At 49.2% G+C, this 22429-nt stretch overlaps 1 protein-coding gene across 1 annotated transcript in view; it reads right to left on the reverse strand.

The window, feature by feature from the left end:
* Positions 1 to 22429, reverse strand: part of Aldh1a3 (aldehyde dehydrogenase 1 family member A3) — a 34303-nt gene that overhangs the window by 2105 nt on the left and 9769 nt on the right. Inside the window, exons 4-12 of the mRNA XM_004852675.3 lie at positions 20640 to 20769; positions 20194 to 20255; positions 19198 to 19326; positions 17581 to 17694; positions 15098 to 15200; positions 12624 to 12808; positions 7349 to 7513; positions 5886 to 6043; positions 4916 to 4990 (exon numbers count right to left, since the gene is read on the reverse strand). Coding sequence (XP_004852732.1) covers positions 4916 to 4990; positions 5886 to 6043; positions 7349 to 7513; positions 12624 to 12808; positions 15098 to 15200; positions 17581 to 17694; positions 19198 to 19326; positions 20194 to 20255; positions 20640 to 20769 — 1121 coding nt within the window. The remainder of the gene's footprint in view (positions 1 to 4915; positions 4991 to 5885; positions 6044 to 7348; positions 7514 to 12623; positions 12809 to 15097; positions 15201 to 17580; positions 17695 to 19197; positions 19327 to 20193; positions 20256 to 20639; positions 20770 to 22429) is intronic.

Consider the following 22429-nt stretch of genomic DNA (forward strand, 5'->3'; position numbering starts at 1 on the left):
TTATGCAAAAGGGCAAAATGTGATGCCCTGCTAGAGGAACAGCCTGAACTGTGACGTCATTAATAATTTTACGTAAATGAAATGTTTAAATACCAAGTTTCTGGTGTGTGATGATTTTGAAACAGAGTAAGAGTTCGCTTTTGAGGAATGAAGGCAATTAAAAACCAAACATGAGGAAAATTCTCTGGGACTGGGAGGCGAGGGCCTGGGTGGGTGAACAAGGAGGAGTGGGGAGCAGAAATTATTACTCTAGGACGTAAGTCTTAGATGGTGACTTGGAGCCAACTAAGAAGACAAGAGGCCAAAGTCCACAGTTACTTATGATGTGGCCAGGGGACCACAGGGACAGAGCGCTGAGGCCTCAAGTTGGCCTTGGAGGGCACAGCTGGGGACCAGCTGTAAGAGGAGCGAGGCCAGCCCGGACGTGGGGAGGCCACAGACCTGGATTCGGTGTCCTTGCCATCTTTCCTGTCTTTAAGTCTTAGAGGGGCCAGGAGAGCCTTCCCAGGGATCCTGGGTCATCCTCGGGGGAGAATCCCTTCCCACAACCCAGAGGCAGCTTTGGCTGGATTAAAATCCTCCTATAGGTCGTACTCTGCCGTTAGGGGAAGAAAATGAATGCTTGTTAGGAAAAGAGGTAGAAGTAGAGGTGCCCCTGGAGGCTCAGGACTAGAAGACCTGAGATAGAGTCCTGCCTCATCCCTTAGATCAGGAGGCCCCCAACTGTGATCCCCAGACCAGTGCCATCAGCCTCAGCTCCAAGCCTGATAGAAATGCAGATGGCCAGGCCTTTCCCAGACCTAGAGGGCAGGCAGAATAAAAAACCTTCTGCCTCCCAAAGCATCCATGTCCCACTGCCCGAACCTGTGAATTAAACCTGTGGATGGAATCCAAGTGACTCATCAGTTGATCTTAAAATAGCGAGATTATCCTGGATTCCGAGTATTCTTAAAAGCAGCATAAGAAGGCAGAAGAGTTTGAGTTAAGCGAGACTCTAGACATGGCTCAGAGAGCTGCCACAGTACTGGCCTTGCAGGTGGAAAAAGGCCACTGACCATGGAATGAGCTGGAGAAGTCAGGGAAGCACCCTCTCCCTATGCCCTGAGCAGACTGCAGCCCTGCTGACACCTTTATTTTAGCTCAGTGAGACCGGGTCAGATTTTTATCCCACAGAGCTATAAAATTATAGGTGCATTTTGTGTAAGCCACTAATCTTGTGGTAATTTGTTTGGCACAATAGAAAACTAATATGCTCAGTGGTTCACAAATTTCAAGGCGATTTTGATGTCTTTCCAAGTTGGAGAAACCTCTAGCTAAGCACTGTATAGGTTATTTGAAGTCATTGCCTTTCCTGAGCCTCAGTTTCATCATCTTGGATGTGGGAAAATCATCACCTCCTTGCAGTTCTAACAGTTAGAGATAATCCATGCAGAACACCTATCATGTGCTAAGTAAAAAGTGAATAGTGGAAAGTAATATCCTTATTTTATTAACAATGTGCCACTGAGGCTTTTAATTAGTTTCCTAAAACATATAACTTAAGGACCCATGATAATAACAACAGAATTATTTTGTAATCTTTTCTAGACATAACACAAAACAGCAAAGCCATAAGCAGACTACTAAATTCAACTTTTGTAGAACAGATAATCCACTTAAACTCCAAGAGCCAAACTAAAAATAATTTACAACTCTGTGTGAGAAAGAGTGCCGTTTCCCTCAAGGTACAAAGAGTTCTTAAAACCAACAGGGAAAACACAAGCAGCCAGGTGGAAAAACTAACAAAGGACATGGTCAGTTTGCAGAAAAAAGAAATACAAATTCCAGTAATTGTAAAAAGGGTACTCAGTCTCTCAGTTAAAGCAATGTAAACCAAAACGGTGGTGAGCCTATTTCTTGTGTGGCAGACTATTCAATTCTAGTAATTTATTCTGAAAATAATTTCCCACAAATACAGAAAGATTTATACACAGGGAAGTACATCAGTATGGTTTATAAGAGCAAAAACTGCCTGAAAGTAACAAATGTGGATTAGAAGAGATTACCACTAAAAAGAAGAGAAGTGTACCCAAAACCCATTCTTGTGAGAAAAAGTTAGTTTTCATTTAATTAAAAAGCAGAAAAGGACACAGTTGTCTGCATCTATTATATGCAGAAAAAATGCAAAATAAGCTTTAAAAGTAAATACATAATGCTGCATTGTAAAGACTCAGTTGTTAATGATCAACTTAATAAAACAAGCAAATAGAATGTTGCAATCGTTTTGAATTAGCACATAACTAATAAGTCCAGAATTAAAATTATTCTTGTAAGAATAACTCCCGGGTTCCTCTCTTTCTATTTCCACAGTTGTCCTACTTCAAATTCTCACTGTTCTTATTCAACCCAATGCAGCAGCTCCTAGACGGGTTCTTGTGCAATCTCATCCCCCTTGCTAATGAAGGCCAACTATGAGCCCAGCCTTTCTCCCAATAAATCTCATCAGAATATCAGGGGAGCTGTGTGGTGGTGCATGCCTGTAATCCTAGCATTCTGGGACTGTGAGACCGGAGAATCACAAATTTAAGTCCATCCTGGGTAACTCAGTGAGGCCCTGCCTCCAAATAAAAAAGGGCTGGAGATGTAGCTCAGTGCAAAAGTCTTGGGCTCAATCCCTAGTACTGGAAGAGAAAAGAATATGGAGTAGACAGGAACTGGCAACTGTGCATTCAAAGCCTAGTCATGCCTACAATGTCAAAGATGCCCAATAAATATTCGCCAAGTGAATGAATGAATGAACAAATGGAATTACCTCTAACAAATGAGTCTGAGGAAGGCCTTGACTCTCCACATGTTTCTACTGTGTGGATATATTGGTTACTGTCTTTTATTACAAAGCAAAACAAAAGACTAAGAAGAAAAATGCCCAGGAAGAAGAGGTTGGGCCCAGAAACAGATCCCAGAAGGGCCCTGGGCGGGTGCCCCAGGGATGGGGAAATCCGTGGAATTCACCTCACAGTGCTCCAGCAGACCAAAGAGGAACTTCTTGCAACACGAAGACAGCAATTTGAGACAACAGAAAATGAAAATTGGTTTTTAAGAAAGTGCCCTTATGAATTATTTTTAAATGTTTTATCAAAAGTCTTGAGACAATACATGCCAAAGGTCCAAAAACAGAGATTTAAAAAGTCCCCTGATGGCTGACCAGCAGGATAAAATACGGACTGTGCATAGTGGATTCTCACCTAACCCTGCTCTGAAAGGGCTGCAGGCACTGCCGGGTGGCGGGAAGGGAGGCTGGGGTGAGGAACCACACAGTGAGTCACCAGGGGGAGGTCCTGCAAAGCAGGTGTCAGGGGGACCCCACAAGCCTTCCCGCAGCTTCTGCATCCCCAACATTTGCGCTGGGGACGGAGTTCCCACTGCCGTGCCTGGCCTGTGGGATGAGGGCTGTGTGGCTCTGGCTTCCCCATCCCTGGCAACCTCACTGACTGAAGGCAGCAGATCAGAGGAGATGAATGACCACTCAGGCCCTGGTGGTTTCATTCCAGGTGACTTACAAAGGCCACCTCTGTCTAGCAAGGCCCTATGCTTGGGAGTCCAAGGACCAAAGTGGCCAGTGGTCATTCCTGGCTGTCAGTCACAAGCTCCCTAGGCTGTTTGTTCATCTGAGAGCAGCTGTCCCCCCTCAAGGACTGTCACAGAAGGACGTGAATTAACACATGGGGACTTGTCTGTGTTCAGCAAATGCTGTTGGAGGACCCTGGGGAGCAGGCAGGTCTCAGAGGTAACGGAGCAGAGGCTCAGAGGATGCAAACACAAACACACAGGCCACCAGGGGGAAGAAAGAGGCTTCTGCAGAGTCCTTAAGGCCATGCACTTACTGAAGTTCCTGGAAAGGGAAATCAGGCACAGGAGTGAAAAGGAGACTGAGGGATGCTGGTCACACTGATGTGCAGAGGGCTCTGGACCATGCAGAGCAGCCTAGAGCAGCTCCTCAGGGCTGGTGGCCACCCTGTTCCCCCATAACATCTTTAAGAATCTGGAGGTGGAGCCACCCAAAGTTCCCAGCAAGGCCCATGCGGAGGGGAAGTGTTTAAGTCTGTTTCCCCTAGAGGATGTGCAACAAGAACAAGGTAGTACATCTGTACACACGACACACAGTGTTGAAAGAAAAGGAAGGACGTGAGCCCTCAGAGATATCCAGGCACAGCCCTGGGGTATTGTCACAGATGGTTCTTTGGGAACATTAAGCCTGCAAGATGTTTGTCCACAAAGGCTTGTAAAACCTCGAGCAGCACCAAGAAGGACATGGAAGGAGAAGCCAGGGTCCAGCTGGAAGGCACAGCGTCTCTGCCCCCAAGACACTCCATCCAGTGCTGGGCCTGGGCCAGATGCAAGGAGCCTGTCCATGAATCCCCACGGATGGGCCATGGAGGCCCAGCAGGAGGAGGCTGCTTATGCCTCCTGAGAGGCATTGAGAAGGAAGCTCAGCTGCCCACCACGTGTCCCTGGGTCAGAATCTGCTTCCTGCTGGGAGTGGAGACCCAAATGGGCAGTGACATCCCACCTCTGGCAAGAAGTGCACCTTACTGTGTCCTCACTCCTCGAGCCTGTATCAAAGATGTACTGAATGTCCCTGGTGTATAGGTACTGGGCAGGGCACAGAGCTGAGTCTGGAGGTGGGTTCTGGGGCCTGGAGGAGGCAGGCTGAGGATGAGGGAGGGTAAGGGCAGAGTGGGGGCAGGAGGAGAGAGGGGAGGAGGAATTCGGAGGAACCCCAGAGGGAAGGGGCCACAAGCCTTTGTGACAGAGTGGCCCAGGACAGAGCAGAGGGATGGGGGACCATTGGGCAGGAGTTCTAATCACTGAGCTGCAAATGTAGCGTATCTCTTATAAACCCCACCAGCAGGCCAGGAGGGACAGAAGCACTTACAGTTCTCTGCCATTTCCCGACATTTTAAAGCCACCAAATGGAGCCTGTGCATAGAGTGCATTGTAGCAGTTGATCCTAGAAAAAAAAAGTGAAAATATGTTCACAATTACCTGGAGAAGACCCAGCTGAATCCTGGGTGCTCCAGCTGTTAGGCACTTGATGCAGTGTTGCCTACCACACGACCTTTGAAAAACTTTCAATGCAAATCTGCGACCAGAATTGTGGAAAGAATTAAGTTCATGAATCAAGGTACCACCATAATTAAAATACAGTGCGCTTGGGCAGGGATTTAGCTCAGTGGTGCTGCCTCCTGCCTCACAAGTGCAAGATCCTAAGTTCAATCCCCAGTACAAAAAAAAAATTATATATACATTGCTCTCTTGGCTCATGCCCTGGAGCCCGCTCTGCTACACACAGCTGGCTCTTTGAAACCAAGGCTCTGGGTTCTCAGTTTCAACCAACCTTGATGGAACAGATTTGAAAAAATGATTGCATCTGTACTGAACATGTACAGGTTTTCCCCCCTTGTCATCATTCCCCAGACAATAGAGTATAGTGACTATTTACCTAGCTAGCATCCATAATAAGTATCATAATCATCTAAAGATATTTAAAGTACACATGCCCAGGTTATGTGCACATACTATGTCATATTTTATAAGGGGCTTGCGTAACTATGTATTTGGGAATCTGCAGGGGGTCCTGGAATCAATCCCTGTGGATGCTAAGGGATGAGAGCCCTACTTGTGCTATTTGGGGCAAGTTACCCAGCCTCTCTGTGTCTTGATTTCCTCCCCTGTGAAGTGAGGTGCTTAACACTACGAGGGCACCCGTTTCAGAAGGTGGTCATGAGGATCCAGCAAAGCGCTCAAACAGTGGGTGGCATATAACATCCAATTTAAAACTCTGTTAGCAGAAGACTACAAAACTGTTAGTGAGCCAGTCGGAGCTGAAACGACACTCCACTCACCAGACTGTTCCTGATTCCAACGCAGAAGCCAACTTCAGGGCTTTGTCCAGGTTTTTTGTGAACACGGCTGCTGTGAGTCCGTAGTCTGTGCTATTTGCTCTTTTTATCACTTCTTCGATGTTTTTGAACTTCAGTATTGGCTGCACCGGTCCAAAAATCTATGATTAATTGCAAGAACAGCTATGAGAGGTATGTTGGGTGGAAATGCAGGCTCTGAGCAGGTATTTCTTTGGTTTTATGTTTTTTCTAAATACCCTGGGTCCACATGTGCCTGGCAACAATGACTAGACAAGAAAGATCATCAAAGATTTTTTTTAGCTGTGTGATGGATGAAATTGGAAGGGGAGGATTAAAATGGAACAAAACCAAGAATTGATAACTGAAAAATACATTGTGTTTCTCATTCCTCATTGTCATCAGGGTTTCTGGGAACTCCAGCCTGAGAGTCTTGGGGTGACCCATGCATGTCGGGATACAGAGAAGTCAAAACTTGGGGGTGACTTTCTGTAAAGTTATCTCAGAGGATTCACAGGTAGGGCTCCAGAACCATGTGCTCTGACCTCCCGTGTTCTGCACCAATGAGGATGCTCTGAAAGGTTTCCAGGGTAACCCCCAGGGGTGGGAATGGGACAATGTTTCCAGTCTACCACACAGCACCGGAAAGGCAGGGAAGAATTAAAGGGGTTAAAAGGGAAGTTTGAAGGGAGCTTGTAGTTGATCAATGCTGGACATGATTCTGCCTCACTACGCCAGTGCCCTGTCTCTGTAAACACCTCCCCAGGTTCCTTGGGACCTTTCATCATGGGGATGATTAAAGAGCTGGGCTTCATGCCACCATGGCAGGGTTAATAAACCATCAAAATCTCAGGAAGCAAGTCTGTAAGATGCCTGTACCAGGAAACCCCCAAGAGTGTGTATTCTTTTACAAAGCTCCACAGGTCACCTCTCAGGACCCACCCACTCAGCACTGGGCTCTTCTTTTACAAATCCTGTGCAGGAACCAGCTTCCATCTCCTTCACAGTAGGATTGAAACACAAAGGTAGATCTACACTCTCTTGGGTGTAAATCGTCATTCTCAAGGATACCGAGGATGGAAAATGTAATGGGCATTCTAGCTGGGACACAACTCTTGAGAATCTGTCATTTAAGGTCAGTCTGGGGGGACCGAAGGCAGCCTTGGTTGTGAAGCCAGAGCAACAGCTCTCCACAGCCGGCTGCATGACGAAGTGAGGGGCAGGAGTCCTGCCCCCCAGAGACCAGGAGCAGTGAGCAGAAACTGAGTCTTGAAAGAACTCTGCAGTCCTTGGGGTTTGCCAGAGGCTCGTGGTAAGTTGGTGCTCCTAAGGACCCCAAAGGATAGGGGAAAGGCTACATAGAAAAAGAAAACCCCACCCCACAAAGACTCCTGGGCCCGCTGGGTCCCAGAGGAGAGCAGTTTGGAGGGCTCCTGGGCCACTCCTACCTCCTCCTTGGCAATCCGCATGTTGTCAGTAACCTCTGAGAAGACAGTGGGTTTGATGAAGAGTCCTCTGTCTTCCATGGCTGAGCCTCCACATTCCAACTTGGCTCCTTCCTTCTTCCCACTCTCAATCAGCTCAAGGATTTTGTCAAACTGTTTTTGATCGATCTGCAAAACATTGTAGGAATTGTCACCAGCTTCCTTGTGGCAGTGGCTACCACCTTAGATTTTCAGCACCATCAGCCACCCTGCCCTGTGTGTTCTTGCTTAGTCCTAAGTCATGGAATGAGTATGCCTTGCAGGCAGATATTCTTCTGATGCACAGATCCGGGCTCCTCTGAGCAGGACAGACACAGGGAGATAGACTATTCCCACCCTCTCCAGGACTGGGGTTCACTGCTGTGTCTGATTCCATTCTCCATGCTGAGAAGCCAGTCCAAGGTGCACCAAGATTGGAAGTGGTCACACTCTGTTCTCTCAGTTTTTTTGCATCCTGCTAGGGTTGTTGGATTTATCAAATAAAAACACTAGATGCCTACCTAAACTTGAATCTCAGAAAAATACCACCAATTTGAACATAAATACATCCCCAATACTGTTTGAGATATGCTTTATGCTACAAATGCCAACACTGTCTATCTGAAATTCAAATCTGAGTGTCATGTATTTCACCTGGCAGCCCTGCACCCTGAACCTTGACTCCATGGATCAGAGGAACACTTACTGGAATTCTCCCTTCACAGTGCTGAGCAGAAGTGAGCAGGAAAGCTGATCACCTTTCTCAGCACCCTTTGAAAGAGCCATGTGAACCTCAATGTGGGCAAGGGGCTGTGCCTCGGCCGGTGGGGGATCAGCTCATCAGAAAGGCTCCATCTTTGCTACCTTGCCTATGAGTCTCATTGGCTGGACTGTGCCTTGTACTACAGCCTAATACTGAGCTAACAGCCAGCTGTTAAAAGGGTGCCCCTTTGGGAGACCCCTCACTGGGTGCAGTGCTCTTCCTGTCTCCTCTACTGGCCTTTATCCTGAAATCCGTGGGAGCTCTGATCTTTGTCCTGGGCCTGGTGACAATCCTCTTCCTCTTGGGCGGAAGAGACAGAGCTTTAATAAGATTTACTGTCACTGAGACTGTTAGATAGAAGAGCTGGTTTCATTTCAACCATGTTAAATAGAAAAGTAAGCAAATCCAATGGTGCATTTGGATAACTGTTTGTCTGTCCCCGAGGAGCAGGCTGACTTTTTTGAAAGGAGAAGATATAAACCAGGCAGGTCACTTGTCTGACCAATGCATGATATATGGACCCAGTTGTAATCAATCTGTACCTCACACCTTATTCCAGGAAAAGTCTAAATAGATCAAAGATATAAGCATACAAACTGAAACCACAAAATTCTTTCATGTGGGAGACTGATCTTACAAAATTTTCTTCTCTATGACTCAAAGTACAGAAGCCAGAAAAGAAAAGACTAATAAATTTGACCACGTTTTATAGAAAAAGGCCTGGGGATATAGCTCAGTGATGCAGTGCTTGTTTCACATGCGTGAGTCCAGGGGTTCAATCCCCAGAAGAAGGAAGGAAGGGAGCAAAGAAGGAAGGAAGCAGGCAGGCAGGCAGGCAAAATCATCATAAGCAAAGTCATAGGGCAACACAAGTTGAAAAAATATTAACAAATCACGTCATAGAAAACTAATCTTTGCAGTGTGTATGTAAAGCATCTTAGAAGTGACAAGAAAAGTGGCCAACAATATGAGAGAAAAATATGCAAAGCAAATATCCATTTGATTGAAAAAGAAACATAAATGTCTTTTAAACGTATGATAATGTATTCTATCTTACAAACCTTGGAAGGTAGAATGTATATTAAATGATATCATTTTTAACTCTCAAATGAACAAGAATTCGTATCTGCTGATAATGCTGAAGAAGCAGACAAGCTGCATGATGCTGATAGGAACATGGTATAAATTGGTTCATCCGCTATGACAGGTGTCCCCAACCACTGGCCATTGTCCAGTACCATGCTATGGCCTGTTAGAAACTGGGCCGCACAGCAGGAGGCGAGAGGTAGATGGGTGAGCAAAACTCTATCTGTGTTTACAGCCATTCCCATCACTCGAATCATTGCCTGGGTACCGCCTCAGGTGAGATGATCATTGACCTTAGATTCTCATAGGGACTCAAACCCCACTGTGAACTGCACAGGTGAGGGACCTAGGGTGTGTACTCTTTTGAATCCTCACAAAAATTACTCCCTTCTTCCTTCCTGAACTCCAGCTGTGGAAAACTGTCTTCCATGAAACAGTCCCTGGTCCCAAAAAGGTGGGGCCTGCTGCTCCATGGAATGTAATTTGGCAGTGCTTACAGAAACTACAAATGTGTTCCCACTTAGCAAACCTACTTTGAGCCCTTCCCATGGACTTTCTCTGAGCGTGCATGCGTGCGTGTGTGTGTATGTGTGTGTTTGTGTGTGTGTGAGAGAAATCACCTATTCTGGGGCATTGTGTGTGATGTATATGCCCACGTGTTCATCAGAAGATGTTATTTAAATCCTGGTGACTTTCAACACCAGAATTGTACATGCATATGAAAAAGAACAAAACAGGTGTCCCCAAAAGGAAAGAAGGGAAAAGAAAAATTATGAGAAAAGAAAAAAATAGAAACAAAGTCTATGTAAATAGGGAAGGGTGGAGGGGGTGAAGGGCGCACAGGTAATGGGGAAAAAATAAGAACCAAGATACATCATGTACAGGTACAAGCACCCAATGATAAACGTAAATGTATTGTATATTTGAAATGTATCATTGAAAGAATTTAAGCAAAAAAAAAAAAAACCCCAAAAATAAAACAGGTGTCGCCAGACAGGTATAGAAAGCTCTTTGAGTTATTAGGGAAAGTAAACAAGATGCAAAATAGTAGAGCTGTCATGGTATCTTTTGCATAAAAATAGGGGAAAAATCATAATATATAACATATTTGCTTGTATATACATAAAGAAATTCTAGAGGGATGCATCAGAAACTAAGAACATGGGGTACTTATGGTGGGGGAGGGTGAGAGCTGGGTGTATTGATGGGGAGGGGTCTTCTCGCAGGAGTGGGAAGCAGACCGTGTGCGTGTTCTCCTGTACCCCACTTGTGAATGACAACTGCAAATGGATCCCGTAAGAGCTCAGGGTCCTCTCAACTTTTCTCTGCGTGAACTAAACCCTGGATTAAAAGTTCCAGAGCTTGCAGAGCCTCCTTCCTTCTACCTGGGGCCAACAGGGCTCCCTCGAGGGGCTCCCTCAAACCACAGGTCCTGCTTGGGTGCTGATCCTGTCCTGCCTGGACGACCTCATCTGTCCCTGGAAATCCTGCACATCTGACTCCTCTCCCTGGTGAGTCCTTACGAACACACTGTTCAGATCTCCCAATCATCCATGAACTATCAGCTGGTCCCTCACAGAAAGGAAGAAGGGCCTGCCTGGAAAGATGACAAGAAGGGGCACAACACCAGAGACACGGAAATATGGCCCCTAACGGCGGGCCCACGGCTACACTCGGCTCTCTGCCAGGGACGACACCTCCAGATCCTGTCCCAGCCAGGTGACCTGTGTAATGTGCATGTGGCTGCTGGCTCACTTGCCAAATAAACCTGATGATTTCGGAGCCTTCCAGCAAGCAGCAACCCAGCAGTGGACCCGGATATAGGTCAGCCCACTTTTTTACAGGCATGAGACAGACTGACTATTTAGACAGCTGTAAGTCCTCTCAGAGTAAAATCTTATTACTGTAGATGAAAAAGCACCCGGGAGAAAAAAAATAAAACCAACAGCATCCTAAAATAATATGCTGAGGTTAGGCAGCTTAAGTGAGCTTTCAAAAGGACTTTGAACTGCGCCATAAAAGTACAGATGAAATCAACACCCGTTCTCCTTGCAGCTGCTTTGGGGACAGCTTCGTGTATCTGGCTTCACAAGTCAAGACTGGAGGCTTGGAAAGACTTACAAATAATAACAGGGTAGAAAGGGGCCCTCAGGATCAGGGATCAAATCACATATGTCCCACTGGTTCTGGATTAGCTGTAAAAATCATGGTAGATTCGATAATGACTTGTGGTCATGTTTGCATTCAGATCTGAAACCCAACCAAGGCCATTGATTACTTTATGCCACTGGGTGCCAAGTTAGGGGCCACAAATGAAGCTTCTTCTCTCCTATGGCATCAGAGTTGCAGAACATGTGAGCTGGGGCCTGGGAGGGGAAACTGAGGCCAGAAAAGCACCCTTCATCCCTTCTTCCCCAACCACAGTGTCCCCACAGATGACTAGGCAAAACTCTTGAACACAGCCTGAAGTCCCATAGGCTTTCATGCCACCTAGGTCAGAGGGCTGTCATTTAATGTCCCTCCCCCTTGAAAAATAACAAAAAACTACCCTGTATTGAGTACTTCCTAAGTACCATGAAATTGTCATAATATTCTTCCATTACTCCCATTTTCCAGGTGAGGAAACAGAAGTAAACGGAATGTATGACTTCTACAAAGCCACAGAACCACATCTGACCTCAGACCCACAGCTCCCTGTGGAAATACGTGGTGCCAGCGCAATAGGCAAGCAGGGAGCTTCCCCGCCAGATGCCAGTGGGTAAGTCCTGGACATGTGTTTTGAAACTTTAGGGCTAGGGCAGGACTTTGGCTACAAGTAATGGGATTGCTGCTGAGCTCCATTTCCAGAATGCATGGGATGGTCAGACTGCTCTCTCTCTCAAATATTTACCCATCTGCTTCACTTCGTAATTAGCTAGAAAGTGATACATTTTCATCCTGTCCTTGGCTGCCCAAACCAGCCTGCAGAGACACGTGTGCCTGCCTGGAGCCCATCCATCCCCACAGCCCTTCCGCCCTCCCTGCAGGGTTCTTTGGGGTTTGTTTTTTTTTTCTTTTTGGTACTGGGAGTTGAACTCTGAAACTTGCGCTTGTGAGGCAGGCTGCGGCACCACTAAGCTAAACCCCGGCCCCTCTTTTGTTTTTTGAGGGTCATCTTGTGCCTTAAGGCACTTGGGCTTGAGGGCCTCAGAGCCCAGACGGCTATCTGGAGATGTCCGTGGCTCAGAAAGAGGACAGCACACCGAGATGATGCCTCCTCCCAAGCCCTGTGCCCCTGCTGAAATCCGATCGGCTTCTAAACAAAGGCCTGAGCGGCAGGCAGCATCAGTAGGCAGCATCAGTCAGCAGTGCTTCCTTTGAGAGTGACCCTGCGTAGCATCCCCGAGGCAGACACATGGATCGGTAGGTTACCTGGGGCCCCTGTTCGGTCTTGATATCAAAGGGGTCTCCCACCGGCCGTTGCTTGGCGTACTCCACGCTGCGCCTGACGAACTCCGCGTAGACCTGCTCCTCCACGAACACCCTGGAGGCAGCTGTGCAGCACTGGCCTTGGTTGAAGAACACTCCCCGATGGGCACACTCCACTGCCAAGTCCACTGGATTGGCCAGGGGTGCGGCGAGGCGCGAGGCGAGAGGAAGCGATTAAGTTGTTAGAGTGGGCTTGCTGACAGCTGCAACTCTAATTGCCCACACAAGAAAACAGGCCCCCGGATGGCTGCGCTTCAGAAATTAATTTTGTTCTCAGCATTTCCCAAATAGAGAGGATGGGAAAAAGGATTTTCAGGTTCACCAAGTCTGGGGTTAAGTAAGTCCTCTGACTGCAATAGGATAATGAGCCCAGACTTGGGTAAATAGGAGCCCAGGAATGGGTACCACTCCCCATTTCACTCCCCATTTCCAGTGAGACCCTTTCCTTCCCTTCTTCTGAAGGAAAAACTAATGTTCTCTGGGAAAAAAAAAACTTTGGTAAGTAGTGATGAAGGCAAGAATTTTTAAGGAATCCACACTTCCCACCTTGAGTGGAGGAGGATCTTAATAAGTAACCTAATACCACCAGGGCCGACAGACTGAGTTTGGAGCTGATGCTGAGTTAAAATCAGCTACTGAAACCCAGCTAGTGGACTGCTCAGTCTGACCTGAGGGGAGATGCTGATGGGGAGAGTTGGAAGTGGGGTGCCCTTTACACTGCTGGGGGCACTTCTAGAGCTCCACGCCTGGCTGGCTCCTCAGCAGCCCCTACACCGTTGCTTGCTCAAGAAAAGCAGTTTGCGTCTGCACGCAGCAATGGCTAGGAGCACAGGAAGGCGACCCGTCCAAACTCGCCAGGCAGCTCTGAGGGACTCTGCCCTCAGCCTGGAGGAGGCCACTGCTCCCGGGAGGGCCATGTGTGTAAACTAGTGGCAGCAGACAGCATTGTCACAAGGTCCCCAGCCCTCCCCGAAGACAGAAGATTCATTTCCTGCATCCTGATGGGAGTCAGGGGTGTTGACTGAAGTGGCAGGAGAAGGATGGTGTGGTATACATCAGGGTTTGATTGTGTGGAGTGGCACCACCTGGAGAAGGAGCCAGAGGAGGGAGAGAAGGTGGGGCAGGGGGAGGAGACAGTTCTGCAACATGTTTTCATGAGTTTCATAAAGCCAGCCCCCGAAAGGGGCACACCCTGGGCTTTAGCTGTGGTTTTCCTCAATGGGAGAACAAGAGCGTGAGCTGAGGTGCAGGTGGGGTCCTCAGTACAAAACTGGAGTCTTTGGGGTGGGAGCCAGAGGCTCCAAATGTGGGTCACAGCAAGGCAACACCCAAAGCAGCCCTGCGTGGCCCCAGAAACCCTTAGCAACACAAATGACACTTCCACTAGGGAGCAGCAACCAGGCAAGAAGAGGGCAGGCTGTCTTCACGCCCTTCCCTGGAGCTTGTTTTCCCTCCTTGTCTGTTCTCCTATTGAAAATCAGCTTCAGGGAAAAGAAGTAATGTCAGGCATTTACAGCTAAGTTGAGAAATCTGGCCAGGGTCATTGTTTTCTCTGGGATATTTGCACTCTAGTCTTATCTGAGTGTGGACTGGAAGCCTTTGTTCTCTGTGACAGGTATTTCTGGCAGGAGGACAGGTGGTGGCAAAGGTGCTTCAAGCTACTTGGAAAGTCACACCTTTTGATAGCTGACCCTGTCACAGGTGAATAAATGCCCAGCTTCGTCTTTTCTGCCCTCTTCTGGACATGGTAGCCAAGAATAGCACATATTGTACAATTGTGTCACGAAGCTTTAGCAAAACGCAAACTGCTCCCAAGCTGCTGGGCAAGTAATTGGCTTTCCCAGGCAAGAGGTGGTACAGGGAGAGGCAGCACACAGACCACGGTTATTGCTTCTGGTTATTTTTTAAGGGTCAGTGCCATTGTCAGACCAAGACAAAGAAAGAAGAAACAACTCTTATCAATCCCCACTGTCACTGCTCTTCAGAGAGCCTGAAAACACTCCACTGACTCAAAATGGAGGGCAACAAAGTCCAGGAATGGGGAGCATCTGCCCACCCCTTTCTCCTTATGCTCTTGACCAGCACCCACAAGGGGATGCTGGAGGAGAAACTGGACCTCCATGCTCCTCATCCCCCAGCTCCAGCAGGACAGGGGCAAAAACAGGCAGCCCATGGCTGCCACCTAAGCCATGTTCCTTTCCAGTGCAGCTTTCTGTCAGCCACAAAGCCGGTGCTCTGATCTCCCCCTGCCTGCTCTAGGGTGGCGGGCAGACTGACCTAAGGCGGAAAAGAGCCCCACTGTGAGTCTGTGCCTGCCTGTCTCTCTCTCAAATGGATCTGAATTGGGGCCTGGAAGTGGGCAGAGATCTAAGGGTGTCCTAAAGGCCAAGTCGCACCCAGGCCAGGCTGAGACTCACGGTCAGCATCAGCACACACGATGCAGGGGTTCTTCCCCCCCAGCTCCAGTGTCACCCTCTTCAGATTGCTCCGGGATGCAGCTTCTTTAACCAGCTTTCCAACCTTCAGGAGGAGATACAGGCCTAATGAACCTGGACGAGGCCTAACCTGGCTCAAATGCACACATCCGCGAACATTCTGGACTAGCTCAGGAAGTAGCAATGTGTGACCAGGGCCATCTGCCTCTGCAGGGTGCCTAGGCCTTGCCACAAGCTGGATTCACTCCCTGGTCTTGGGAGCACCTGCTTGCAAACCAGACCGAGGCTCCTGAAGTCCATGGTCTTAGCCGATTCACTTCTAGCAGTGGGTGGGGGCTCCTGGGAACCCAGTGATTTCTCTGTAGACACAGCTATCTGCCCACCTGCTGGGGCATAGCCCCAGTGAGCCCTGCCTGCTGTCCAGCGAGGCTGGTAAAGGGCTCAAGGCACTGAGGGGCACCTGTCCCAGCCTTGCTGGTAACAGCTAAAATCCTGGCAGCCTGGGGTGGGCATTGTCTGTGTGGCTCTGGTGTAATCTGAGGGAACCTTCCAGAGTCAGAGAAGCAGCAAGGGCAGTGACTCTCAGGAGAAAAGGAGCCACCACTGGAAACAGGCTGGAAGACCGTCACAGGTAACAGGGTCATCTACTGGACAACAAATAGCAAAGCTCAGCCTCCCATGAGCGGGCACCTCACAGGGCTTCTCTGTCTCCATCCACTGCTGGAGAGTCGGGCTGGCCCTATGCCCCCTGCTGACTTATCCAACAAGTAAACGGTAAAGCCAGGTGCCTGAAATTCCAGCACTCAGAGGCTGAGGCAGTAGCATTGAAAGTTTGAACCCAGCCTGGATGGGCCTTGTCTCAAAAAAAAAAAAAAATCTAGGGCCACACACAGAAGCATGCTTGGCCTGGCCTGTAGCTCAGTGGCAGAGCCCACTTGCCTGTTTCCAGAGGTTGGGCTGTGTTCTTACAGCTGAAGACAGCAGGGCAACCCAGGCAGAAAAGCACCCCATAAGCACCCCATTACCGAGATGCCTGTGGCTGAGCAGTGCCGGGGGCGTTCTTGACGCTGATTGCTAAGTGAGGAGGACACCACCCAGCTGGACCCATGGTCACTTAGAGAGTGCTCAGGATGTCTGCAGAGAAGTTGGGCAGGGGCAGGGGCAGGGGCAACTTTGCTACTGGGTGAGGTGACAGAGGAAGACGAGGACGCACTGGGGCAGGAGTCAGGCCCCTGTCCCTGAAGCCAGGGGTAGAGCACCTGCTCTGGTCAGCACTGACAACCACTGGCTGTTTTAATGCTGCACTCGGGACAAGGCGGCTCTAAGTTAGGGCCTCATCTGACCATGACCTGTAAGGATGACCACCCTGGCTGCCAAGGAGGCAGCGTCTCCTTCGGGGCTGCAGGAAGGGGCTGTGGGCTCCTGGATGGACCCAAGAGGAGGGACACGGGGACACTGACTGCATGGGAAATGTTCATTCATTTATTTTAAGTACAGAACTTTCTCATTCAAAATAATTTCATAGGTAGATGTGTATAAATTAAAAGGGGCTCTGTCTCCTCTCACTCTAACACTCAGGACACACCCCGTAGGTGGCCATAGTAATTTCTTGGGAATTCTTCCAGAGAATTTCTATGTCTACACACATACACACACACCCCACTTTTACTACTGGGATCCTATTGTAGATGATTTCCTGTGGTTGGCTCTTCTGTACCTCACAGTAGATCACAGGTATCTTTCCTTGTCTACCTAATGACTGTAAGACATTTCAAAGGTCAGGTATGACACATTGGAAAATATGCTTTTGAATGCTCATGGGAATATTTCTCCAAATACAGTAGTTTCTTTGAAATGGGATCTGAATCAAAAGTTTTTCACTTTGAAATGTTTGATCGATATTCCTAAATCTCACCTCCCACCTGAGGAACAGTGTAGGTGAGATCCTATATTCTTAGTGACACCATTTCAGTTTTTACCAAATTAAGAGATAAAAGGAGAGTCTGATTTCTACGTGAAGGTGCATTTCTCTGACTGTTGGTGACTATCATTTCTCTGATTACAAGTCAACTAATTTTATTGAGCGTAGAGCATTCATATCCTCTGAGCTGCCTGTCTCACCATTCCATTTATCCCTTTTCATTGATTTGTACGACCACTTCACACAGGAAGAGCTGAACAAGATGCCTGCTTTCCTCTCAGCTTATTCGGTTATCTCTTAGCCTTAATTATGATGTTTGCCATATGGATGTTTTACATTTTTATTTTATCTTATCTCAGTCTTTTCTTCTAAGGCTTCTACTATGTATTTACTTAGTTTAGAAGCTAGATCAGTGACTTTTAACCAACCTTATTATTAAAACATGGTCAAATTTAGGAGAAAACAAGTCACATTCGAGCTTCTCCAAGGAGATGCTGGGGGGTCTAGGGTAGGTACCCATGTTGCCCCTAGCCTGGGGAGTTACCTCTGTGGACCCGGTGAAGGCTATCTTGCTGATCTGAGGGTGAGAAGAAATTGCTGCTCCCACCGTGGGCCCAAATCCTGGTACGATGTTCACCACGCCTGGAGGGAACCCAACCTGGGGAGAATGGAGCCAGCATCAGAGAATGAGAAGCTGCGCCCTCGGCAGGGAGCACAGCACAGCCGCTTCACACAGAAACCCAGGACTCAGGCACGCTCGGCTGCAGGCACCCGGGGGCTGGCCTGGGGTCCTCACCCCTGCCGCTGCCCAGGCTGCAGGCTGGGTCCTGTGGTACACCCTTCCCCTTCCAGGCCCTGGGCAAATGTGCAGTGAGACCACAAGGTGGCAGTGGTCCTCGTGTAGCAAGGCACCTTTCAGTGCCTGTGTGTTGTGTGAGTGTGCGTGTGTGTGTGTGAAAGCTTGTGTGCCTATGTATGCATGCATGCACGAGTAAGTCACACATATGAGCGTGTGACTATACTATCGTGTGTGCACTCGTATCGGTGTGTGGAAGACAGTGTATGTGAGTGCATCTGAGTGTGCATACTGAGGGAAGGAGAAGTGCCTGGCCACACCTCCCAGGCCCCAAGGCGGCTGCAAACACTCCTCTGGAGCCATAGCATTCAGTTTTCAATCTGCCCCATTTATGTTCAGAATGGAACAAGAAAGCCATCCCCTCTGTGTCCTCTGCTTGCTCATCCTGGGTCACGCTGAGGATGAACACACCTGGTTCTTTCACACTCACACCCATGTTTGCACGCACAAGGCCCCCTCCTTCACAAGGATGCCACAAACTGAGTGAGGTGGGGGCATCTCCCAAAGGTGCCCCGCATCACACTGAAAACGTTATTTTTAAAAGCCAAGATTTTAGTTTCCTAGCCACCAATTTTTAACGCTGTGATATTGGGACCCTCAAGCCTCATCACTTGGATGATCATGCTCTCTATCGTCAGTCGAAGAGAAGTGAAAACTGGTTGATTATTGCTTGTCCGGCCTTGATCTGGGTATTAACCCAGACGAGATGAAATGAATGGATCTTTTCTCCTGTCCCTCTTTTCCTACAGTCTCTTTCCTCTCAATCTTTGCTACATACAAGCTGATGATAAAATGACTAAAATATGTTGCCAGGTGTGTCTGGGAGAAGGTGTCCCTTTGGGCCGCTGTTTCCCTGAGTTGTGGCTATCTGGGCGAGGGTGGGGATTGCCCACAGGGCAGAACAGAAGGTGCTGATCGGGAGGCGGGCACTGCCCCTGCTCCTGGAGAGAAAAGGACCATTTCATACCCCAGCAGTGCAGAGCCCAGGAAGCTACTGGACCTTCGGCTTTCCCTCGGGTCACCCCCTGCAGACACTCTAGACAAAACACGGAGCCCTAAGCCATAGGTTTGAGCCCATAATAAGAGTGACGCGTTCCCATTAGCACCACTGGGAGGAAGGGCGCTTCTTCCAGCTCAGTGACCACAAGCAGGAGGAAGACAGCATAGCCACCAGGCAAATCACAGGCGTCATTCCCTTCCCTCTCTGCAGGAGCTGGCTGCCACTGTCACGTCTTGGGACGCTGACCTGGTTCCCAGGAGTGGGAATGTTATCAAGAGCACGTAGTTTCTTTTCGGACATCTTACCTCTTTGATCAGTGAGCCGAGATAAAGGGCAGTGAGGGGAGTCTGCTCGGCTGGCTTCAGGACCACGGTGTTCCCACAGCACAGGGCGGGTGCCAGCTTCCACGCCAGCATCAGCAGGGGGAAGTTCCACTGGGACAGAGCACAGGGAAAAGCCTGGACCCACCCTCCCAGGTGCCCAGTGATGCCTCCGCGGAAGGCATGTGCCTTTCATCTAGATTTGGGGCTTTAGGGATAACATAGGAGTAGGCAATATCAGAATTCCTGCCCAGCATCCTGGGAATTGCTAAGCTGCATCCTGGCGAATGCTAACTGGCAGCCTTTGCAAAGAGGATCTGCTGCACGTGGACTACTTCAGCCCCTCCAAAATGTTTGCTGCCCTCCTGATCGCCATAAAGCACTTTTTCAGCCCTTCCTTCCTGATGCCACCTATCTCCCCTGTTCGCTGCCCAGCTGCCATTGCAGTGGCCCGGCGCTTCCCAAAGGGATGGGGAGCATTGTTGCATTCCCCAGGCTCCTACGAGCATCCCATGGTTCAGTGACTAAAGTCCCCATCCCTCCTTGGCAGCCAAGGCAGCTGAAGCTGGCCCAGGTCACCTGACACACGAGCTCATCCCCCCCACCCGCCCAGCACCAGCATCGCCACCACCCCCTTCTAAGTGGGCCACATCTTTGCTCAGGCCATTCCTACTGCTTGGGAAGCCTTTCTATCCTTCAGGGCCCAGCTGAGAGACTGGCTCCCTAGGGACCTTGTCCATGCCTGATCCCTCCAACTGGGACCCACCATGCCTTCTGGTGCCCATCTAGAGCCAGGGTCTTACAGCAGCCATGGGGCCTAACCCATGTCAGGAACCCTTGACCACTGAGCTCCATGCCACCAAGCAACTCCTCAGTAACAACGGTGCTGTGGACAAAGCACACCAGAAACTGGTTCCAAAGGATGCAGGGCAGTGGGGTACTACCTGTGTTGGATCTCTCAGGAAAATCTGCTGTACTTACTGGAGTGATGGCCCCACACACCCCGACTGGCTCGTGCCTAGTGAAGCACACAACATTGTCATCTGCAAGAGAGGTGACAGGCGGGGGACAGACTCAATCATTTAATCAGGGTGAAGAATTTCAAGGATAGAAAGACAAAGAAACCTAGAAGCCCACAAGGGTTCCTGTCTTGTCTATTGCACAAAGAAGTGATTTCAACTCAAGTTCATAGTGAGTGAAAGGGTTAAAGGAGTAGCTCAGTGGAAGAGTGTTTGTCTAGCCTGTGTGGGGTTCTGGGCTCGATCCTCAGCATACTGGCCCCCTCAAGGTGAATAAGTTTCTTAGAAGAAGACTCAGTACAGTGCCACTGGGGGAGGGAGAGACCAGTAAGGAGGCCCAGCAGGAGGAGGTGACAGAGCCCCAAAGAGACCCCAAAGGAGGGGAGAGTCTGTCCTGTCTTGGCTCACCTGTGGGGATGGTCCTGCCCTGGATTTTGTCTGCCCACCCTGCAAAATATCTGAAGGTCTTAATGCAGCCCTCCAGGTCAATGAAAAAGGCATGCAGGAAGGGCTTCCCGGTATCCATCGTCTCCAGGGTCTGCAATGACAAGATGACACCCACTGCAGAAGTGGCTTTCCTTTCTTTCCAACTGTGAGCTTGTCAAAGGTGTGTGTGTGTGGGGGGGACACAGTCCTAAGACATTGCTGTTTAGATCTCAGCCCCAAATGTCATTTCATTTGTTTTGTTTTGTTTTTTTGTCTGTTTTTTCCAGTACTGGGGATTGAACTCAGGACCTTGCACTTGCGAGGCAGGTGCAGCGCCACTGAGCTAAATCCACGGCCCCCAAGTGTCACTTCAGAAAGCACAACACTAAACTGAAATCCACCTGTCCCAGATCAGCAAGGACCACTTTCATTCCCAAAGCCCTGAAGCTGGGGGCTGAGCTGCAGCATGGACTACATCCCCTGCAAGGCTCATTTGAAGCCTTGGTGGGAAGGGATCCACATGGGTGTTGGGGGTCTTCTGTCCAGGGCCCAGAGGCCTCAGCAGTGTGACCTGGACACCTGGGCTTGTGTATCTCAGGAGCTGAGGACAGAGTGGCTTCTTTAACCAAAGCAAGAAGGGCACTGGTTCTTCCCTCTCTGCTCAGCTGGAAAGAGTGACAGCTCAGAGGGTCAAGCCACCAGCACAAAGATGTGATGCTTTCCTAGTGTGCCTCATAGCCGGATGCAGCGTCAGGCGAGGAGCATGCTGGCTGGCCGCAGAGGGAGGTGGTTCTCCAGGCGAGCAGTGGGCGCTCAATGGCAGGGATTCTTTTCTATTTCCAGCCTGGGTAAAAGAGAACTCCTTTGTCCCTCAGACAAGCAGCCCCAGTGGAGCCTGCACTGAAACCGCCAGTCATGGATCTCTGCAGGAAGTGGCCACCCTGACACATAGCCCAGGGCTGGATTCCTGCTGAAGCGTCAATGGAGTGAGATGATGCTGTAAAAAGGAAGAAAGGGCCCTCCCTTCTCCTCTGACCCGGATGCATGCATAGGTCCCATTCTGAGCTGGACGCCTCAGTTCCCACTTGAAGGTACAGATATTTAGGCTAACAGAGCCCGGTGACTCAGCCATGACCACTGAGATAGCCAGCACTGAATTCAGTGTCTGACGTCCACCGCGCACGCAGTGACCACCCCAGGGCGCACGCACCTTGGAAGGCTTGAGATGCTGTGGCCTCCTCTTATCTGATCTCTGCCACAGGGCTGAGCCAAGTCCCCTCTCCACAGGAGGCAACCACTTCTGGCGAATGCCAGCTGAGTGGCCTGGGTAAGTCCCTGAATTTCCCCTCCCCCCGCCTCAGTTTCCAAATCTGCAAAATGAGAACAATAATGGGACCTCCTTCCTAGAACACGTGTGAGAGTCAGGGAGGTCAAAAAACATGAGCACCAAGCACAGTGTGGCCCCAGGTGAGTACTGTGCAAGGGTGCATATAATGATCGATGAAGACTGTAATTTTCCCTCTAGGCACAGACAGGGGCTTGGCAGTCTTTACCTAGGGGACAAAGGAGACAGGGCTGGGAGCTACCAGGGGTGACAGGACCGGCCTGGGCCCTGGGCCCAAGTTCCACCCATAGCAGTTACACTCAGGGAACAGGTCAGTTCAGGGTGACATCCAATAAACTGTGCCTTGAGCGTCTATGGACGGACATTCCAAGTTGGACTTTCATTTTCCCAGGAGAAGCCTAGCAATGGCAAATGATACCAAAAGGCC

Source organism: Heterocephalus glaber, unplaced genomic scaffold (genome assembly GCF_053883595.1).
Source record: "Heterocephalus glaber isolate CG9 unplaced genomic scaffold, H.glaber_assembly_v1.0 deba00001531, whole genome shotgun sequence".
Taxonomy (NCBI): domain Eukaryota; kingdom Metazoa; phylum Chordata; class Mammalia; order Rodentia; family Bathyergidae; genus Heterocephalus; species Heterocephalus glaber.